The sequence below is a fragment of the Dipodomys spectabilis genome, unplaced genomic scaffold, assembly GCF_019054845.1.
Source record: "Dipodomys spectabilis isolate Male_0828 unplaced genomic scaffold, ASM1905484v1 ptg000657l, whole genome shotgun sequence".
NCBI lineage: Eukaryota > Metazoa > Chordata > Mammalia > Rodentia > Heteromyidae > Dipodomys > Dipodomys spectabilis.
This window is the reverse complement of record NW_024871334.1, coordinates 613,114-620,586: the sequence shown is the minus strand read 5'-3', so window position 1 is coordinate 620,586 and position 7,473 is coordinate 613,114. Positions and strand designations below refer to the sequence as shown.

Sequence of the window (7,473 nt, the reverse complement as noted above, 5' to 3'; positions counted from 1 at the left end):
GAGTGTGCATTCTCAGCAGAAGAACTCCTACCCACACTCCACCCAAAGCCAGCATTTATATCTTCCCTGTTTGTGATTAACAGTCATGCTGACTCAGGTGAGGTGATATTCCACTGTGGAATTGACTTGCATTTCATTGAGAGTAAGCATATTTTCTTGTACTTGAATATTTGTTTATCTTTTTAAGGAAGTGTCAATGAAGGATTTTGATCATTATTGTATTGAGTTCTAGACTTAGTTGTTTCCTTGAGACCTTTGTTTCCATTATACACCATGCATAGTAAACCATTTTAGAGACATTATCACTACTATCCTTATAATGAAGCTTTACTCTTTTGCATTATTTCATGTTGCTGAAGAGGTGGTTCCCAGCAATCTCTTTGTGCCTTTACGTCTTTATTTTACTCTGTTGCTGTCATATGGAGTACGAGTGCAGTCACAGGAATGAGCGTGCAGTCTACATTTTAACGTCTGACTCTGGCAGCACCAAGTTCACTTCTCTCCCTTCCCTGTGTGTCACTAGTGGACATGGATTAAGGGAGTGCTGGTTCTCCCCTCTCATGCATTCAGTGAGTGGTTCTGACCTGCTGTGTGTGCAGAGGAGGAACTCACCTTCCTCTGCCCCAGGCTGAGATGAAAACCCAAGAGCCTGTCCTTTCTAGGCTCTCCCAAGTCATTTCACAGTTTCCTGAGAGGCTTCTCTGGTCTTTCTGAAATGTCACCAACCCTTTCCTCCTCTCTGTATGTATGTGTGTGGGATTATCAGACACGACATCCACACTGAACGTTGGTCAGGTCTCGGTCTTTGCCTTGCACCATATGGATTGTGGCCTTGGCAAGAATGTTGCCACCATGGAATCTGACCTGAGCTTCGAAGGGTCCTCTGCTCCCACAGACTCATCAGTGATGGAAATGACAGTTTTTCCCTCTTCCCTGTGTAAGTGCGTGTGCAGATTATCAGACACGATATCCATCTCCAGTGTTCATCTCGTCTCTGCCTTGTGTGGCTTTATAGACAATCTGTGTTACAGGAGAGGTTCTGTGGCTGTGGTATCATGGAACTCTGTCCTGAGATTGGTTGTTGACTGTTATGCCCACAGTGATGAGCTCACTCCTTGTGCTAAGTTGTGCAGAGTCAATTCTGCCCTGAAGATGGACCTTGGGCCTCGCTGCTCTGTCAGGCCCTGCCTGGCGTTCAGATGGAAGGAGCCCAGCCTCTGCGTCCGAGCAGCAGCACAGGGGAGACACCAGCTGGGGTCCTGGAGCCCTGGGAGGGTGGAGGCCAGAACCCAGGGCCACCTCCTCACCACACCTGCAGCTGACGCGGCTCAGCGCCTGCTGGCCCAGGCCGCTGCACCTGTGTGTCTGGGCCCCACTGGCTCCTCTCACTGTGCCCTGCACAGAGACACAGGGCCGTGTCCTCGGTTCTCAGGCTGCGCATTTGCAGGTACAGCGTGCTTTGACTGTTGTCTCTGGAGATGGTGAACCGGCCCTTCACAGAGTCTGGGTACCATGTGCTACCACCCCCTGGATCAATTCATGCAACCCACTCCAGCCCATTCCCTGGAGCCTGGCGGACCCAGTCCATGTAGTAACCACTGAAGGTGAATCCGGAGGCTGCACAGGAGAGTCTCAGGGACCCCCCAGGCTGCACCAAGCCTCCCCCAGACTCCACCAGCCGCACCTCCCACATATGTCCATTTGCACACTCAGTGTCCCTTGCTCCCCATGAATCACCTTTCAACAGAGCAACAAGGAGAACCCAGCACAGCCCCAGCTCCATGGTGCTGGTCTGTGCTCAGTCACTGGTGGAATCAGCTCACAGAGCTCAGGTCAGGGCTGGGCTAGTTTTCATGGGCAGAGGGACGTCCTATTTGCATGTCCTCTGCTATAAAGCAGCTCTGGGGGGAAGTCTAGAGATTGGGCTCCCAGAGCAGAGGTGACTGTGCTGGAGGAGTTTGGTGACAATGGTCACCTTGGAGACATCATGATGCACTGACCATGCGCTGTGGTTCACACTGTACCTGCAGCTCCTTGGGAGCCTGAGGCAGAGTGTGAGGACACTGAGAGCTGTCTGGGGTGCAGAGGGACACACATGTCCTCTCACTCTGCCATTGTGCCTGGTGATCATTCTGTCAGCATTTCTGATCACACACAAAATACAAAGTGCAACACGCGTGTGACCTCCTTGTGCAATTGCAAGAGTGTAAAACTATGGTGAATGTGTTTCCACGCTGGCAGCGTCTCATGTGGTATGAGCTCCATGCCTGGTCTGGGCCTGCACAGCCAAGGAGGGCCCACAGTTCTTGTTGTGTTCCAGGAGAATGGTGCTCATCTATGAGCTCTGCAGAGCCTCCTTCTTGACCCAAGATCAGGTGGGGCTTTGCTGCACTTTACTTCCTCTGACCACAAAACAAGATGGCCAGGGTTCAGGCGTACGCTTGGCAGTGAGTGGGCTCTGGTGTATCAGTTGTCATAGTCTAGCTTTCTTGTTTGTTTATCCTGTTTATGTGCATTTGTTTGTAACAATATCGTGTGTGTTGTTAATGTCAATAATAATAATCTCAATACTTCACAATCCATAAAAATGTGCTTATAGGTAAATGGGTATTTGGTAATTATGGACAAAAGTCTTATCTTCTTCAAATTGTTTTATCAACCCTTTGACAGTTTCCTTGCATCTGTCTTTCAAGTCATTTTTTACAGTGATTCCTAGTGCTGGACAAGCTGGTGAGCTGAAGGTGAACAACACTTTTGTCCATGAACAAGAATCCACTGACACAAAGCTGAGCAGATTCTGAGGAAGAGAGGAAAGGAGAAGCGACAGGGAGTTCCTGGGACCCAGGACATGGCAGAGAAGCAGTCAGGGTGGAGAAACTGTGGCACTGAGCTCTGACCTGTGTGCAGCTCTCCTGCTGGGGAAGAGAGCTGAGCTGTCAGCTGGCAATAGTAGGTGTGCTCACAGAGGGACTGGCAGCTCCGCCATGGGACACATGGCTGAGGACCTCGCTGTCATCCCAGGGACTAGGAGGTGGAGACAGATCTGCTGTGAGAAGCTGACCTCAAGGCCTGGACTCCAGCCAGTGTGTTGATCTGTGTCCCTCAGGCCTAGGAATTGTCCTGTGGAGAGGACTTCTGTGGAGCACTAGAGATGTGGTGGTATACAGAGCAGGTTGCCATAGACCTTGTGTTTACATATGTTATGAGAAGATTGAGAAGGAAGATCAAATTGCTGGCAGGAAGCACGCACAGTTGAAGTGATGGGACGCCAGGCAGAAGGCAGAGGCTGGAGGCCTGGTGGGCTGCTGTCCTGGAGACTGTGCCTGTCAGGCCTGCCAGGGCAGACAAGGTGCACCATGATCCCAGCTGAGGGTCCTGCAGGGGAAGATCCCAGAAACCCAGCCACGGGCCTCTGTCACAGCTGCGCCGTGGTTGGAAAGAAAGCCTCTCAGTCCTGCATTAGATAAGGCAGCCGCTCCACACCGGGTGCTCAGCACACAGGAATTCCTTGCTGCGCCCACAGAGAGACTTCAGCCATTGGCCTTCAGCCAGAGCTCTGCAGCCCTTCCCAGGGAAAGTCTTCTGATGAAGCGAGGCTGTTGTGCTTGGCCTCAGGCTATTGCTATTTGCACAGAAGCCTGCGTAAATATGCAGATAAGAAAATCAAACATGCGTCATTGCTGAGTATAATTTCATTTTTCTTGTACTGGTCACTGTTAAACTGTCTTGCATTAATTTAACACTGAAGGGAAGCGTATGCTATTTACCTGCATTTGATCATTACACATTACATTAGCATATCAAATTATTAAGATCTCTCCTAAATGTGTTGTGTCAATTTAAAAGTATACAAATATATCTTAGTGGTAGAACACTCAACATAAATGATGTTCAGTTTCAAATTTTAGGAGGAAATATAATTGTGCGGGAATGGTGGGAAAGTTTAAATGGGTAAGACTGATGGACACATGTTAATCAAACTGATTTCTTTATTTTTATATCTTTGTTGTTGGTGGGGGTTGAACGCACAATGTGGGCACTGTCTGTGAGTTCCTGTGCTCAAGGCTAATGCTCTACCACTTTGAGAGACAATGCCATGTGGTTTCTGAGTGGGTAATTGGAGGTAAGAGTCTACTGAGGACTTTTCTGCCCAGGCTGTTTGAACCTTGATCCTCAGATCTCAGCCTTCTGAGTAGCTAGGATTACAAGCGTGAGCCTGGATTTAAAACCAGTCCTGTGAGACTGTCCTAAGACAGAATGCTCAGCTTCCATGGGGAGAATCCAGGAGAATCATGGAAAGCACCCGCCCTGCTTTCCACTCTCTTCTGAATCACCATCCAGGTGTCTGCCTCTGCAGAAAGAAACTTACTATCTCAAAAACACACAACGGTGAACCGTGCTGCAGGCCTGATTCTGCAGCAGATCATCGGATTAGCAAGTGTAAAGCATGGAGTTCAAATCACTGCACCACAAATAGCAAACTAGGAGGTTAGCACCATCCTCCGTTCTTCTAATTCCCTGCATCAGTGAGAAGGCTCAGGGTCCCAAATGACAGATGGTGCTCAGAAGATAGGAAGACAGAAAGAGCCCAGGAATCATGAAAGGGTAAACAGCACCATTCAAACCACGGAGAAACAGAACCAAGAAGAAAAAGGTCTACAGTTTGAAGCCCACCTCCCAGTGTAAAGAGAGGCCGAGGTCGGCAGTGCTGTGAGCCAGGCAGCTGTGGTGGCTGCAGAGGGCAGGATGAAGGCTCCTCGGCCTCTGTGGATGGTCCCATGACAGGAGACGGCTGCACTCGGTTCACTTCCTCATTGAAGCCTGGAGTCTTGGGACATCACAGTGTCTCTTTGTTTCACTTACATTTACTGGTCTCGTAGGTAAACACATTTCAGTCCCGAGCTGAGGATACTCTTGTTCGAGGGATTTTTAGTGCAATTGAGTCTGCATTGTCAACCATGTTGGAACAGCCCCTGAGAGACAGACAGGCCTCCGTTAGACCCCTGGAAACCCCTGGGTGGGAGGGCTTTCCTCTCTGCCCTTGCCTCTGCCCCCTGCTGGGGACTGAGAGCTCAGGTGGTCCTCCATCCCCCTCCATCCTGAGGGTGTAGACAGAGTGGAAATGACCCTCAGCAGCTGCTGTGTGCTGTGAAGCAGGAGTGTCCACAGAGTGGACAGCACGGGGGCTGAGGGGAAGAGGAAGGGAGGCCGCTCACCTGAGACAGGTGTGGGCATCAGGGAAGAAGGACGCAGGAAGTGGCCGTGCTCCACAGGAAGCTGATGGCTGATCCCATCTCATCCACACACAGGAATCCCTTCCCTCCCACAGTTCCCAGTGAGCACGTGAGGAAGAGGAAACAAAGGAAGGCAGGCATATCCAGAGGGACTGTGGGGTGCTGGGGAGGTGTCCAGAGGGACCCTGGGAATGGGAGGAGGCGTCACAGAACCTGACAACCAGCTCCCACCCAGCTTCTAGGGTGAGATCCAGGGCTGCTGGCCCTGAGCACCTCCGCAGCTCAGGCTCTGGGTCAGGTGGACAGTCTGTGTCAGGGCTCACGCTGATGTCTCCTGGTGTCTCTTGCACAGTAATCCGTGGCTGGGTCCCCGGTGGTCACTGTGCTCAGCTCATGGACATCTGTTTCTTGGCTGTGTCCTCAGACACTGTGACTTGAATCCTGAGAGACAGCTGTAGTTGAAGATGTCTCCTGTCCTTCCCAGCAGTTTCCCTGGGGCTGTGGGACCCGGCTCTATCACTCATGCCAGCCAGTGCCACCTACATGGTGCAGGCAGGAACAGAGACCACGGGGGCTTGGCCAGGCCAGGCTGTGGGTCGCCTGCAGCTGCTGGGACAGGACATCTGAGGACAGAGCACCTCAGTGCTGGGGATGGGGAGACACGGTGTGTTCTGAGTTTGGATGCAGCGTCCTCACAACATCCTGACTGCATCCCGATGTCCTACACCCAGGAACAGCCAGCAAGGAAACAAAGGCCCGCCCGGCATTCCAGGCGTCAGGAAGACGTCTGTGACTCTCAGGAAGTATTTCCAGGGTCTGGCAGAGGCTGAATGTAAACAAGTCAGTATGAGCCCAGTGTCGCTGTCTCATGCTTGCAAACCCAGGTACTCAGGAGCCTGAGATCGGAGGATTGTGGTTCAAAGCTAGCCCAGGCAGGAGAGTCCCTGAGAGTCTTATCTCCAACAAACCACCAGAAAACCAGAAGTGGCCTTGTGGCTCAAGCGGTAGAGTGGTCTCCTTGAGCTGAAGAGCTGAGGGACAGCGCCCAAACCCAGTGTTCAAACACTATGACCAAAAAAAAACCCCAAAACAAAACAAAACAAAAAAAAGGGTGAGCAGCTAGTGTCTGCTCTTCCTCTAGGAAGACGAAGGTCAGCATGGGGAAGCCCGATGGACTCTGCTCAGGATCTCTGCAGATGGAGATAAACCAGTGGAATTGGAGAGCAATGTCCTCACCCAGTCTGGGAGCCCTTAACACCCTAGACAGCTCTGTGGGGGACGCAGCTTCCTGTGGAGAGGCCAGGCACACAGAGGAGTCAGGGCCTGAGCTCCACAGCTGCTCCTGTGACTGCCATGACCTCAGTGTGTGCCCTGCGCCCCCTGCTGGTGCTGACTGAGCATGACCACAGTGTGTGCCCAGCGCCCCCTGCTGGTGCTGAGCGCCCTGCAGGGAGGTTTGTGTCTGGCCCACACTGGATTTCCTGCACTGTGTCTGTAGCACAGTAATAGAGGGCCGTGTCCTCCACTCTCAGGCTGTTCATCTGCAGGTAAAGTGTGTTCTTGCTGTTGTCTCTGGAGGTGGTGAAGCGACCCTTCACGGATTCTGCATACTTTAAGTAACTACTATCACTATTGATGTATGAGAGCCACTCAGGCCTCTTCCCTGGAGCCTGGCGGAGCCAGCTCATGTAGTAACTACTGAAGGTGAATCCGGAGGCTGCACAGGAGAGTCTCAGGGACCCCCCAGGCTGCACCAAGTCTCCCCCAGACTCCACCAGCTGCACCTCACACTGCACACCTGCAAACACAGAGAATCCTGGTCAGCAATGGTCACACACATCCACTGTTCCTCCCACTCATGTGCATTTGCGCACTCAGTATCCCTTGCTCCCCATGAATCACCTTTCAACAGAGCAACAAGGAGAACCCAGCGCAGCCCCAGCTCCATGGTGGTGGTCTGTGCTCAGTCACTGGTGGAATCAGCTCACAGAGCTCAGATCAGGGATGGGCTGGTTTTCATGGGCAGAGGGACATCCTATTTGCATGTCCTCTGCTATAAAGCAGCTCTGGGGGGAAGTCTAGAGATTGGGCTCCCAGAGCAGAGGTGACTGTGCTGGAGGAGTTTGGTGACAATGGTCACCTTGGAGACATCATGACGCACTGACCATGTGCTGTGGTTCACACTGTACCTTCAGCTGCTTGGGAGCCTGAGGCAGAGTGTGAGAACACTGAGAGCTGT

The 7,473-nt window shown here is 51.9% G+C and overlaps 1 gene segment (V, D, J or C); it reads right to left on the bottom strand.

The window, feature by feature from the left end:
- Positions 1-6,485: 6,485 nt before the first annotated feature.
- Positions 6,486-7,225, bottom strand: LOC122101402. The segment is given in 3 exon segments: positions 6,486-6,522; positions 6,639-7,032; positions 7,137-7,225. Coding segments are annotated over 3 exon segments (477 nt in total).
- Between the last annotated feature and the right edge of the window lie 248 nt (positions 7,226-7,473).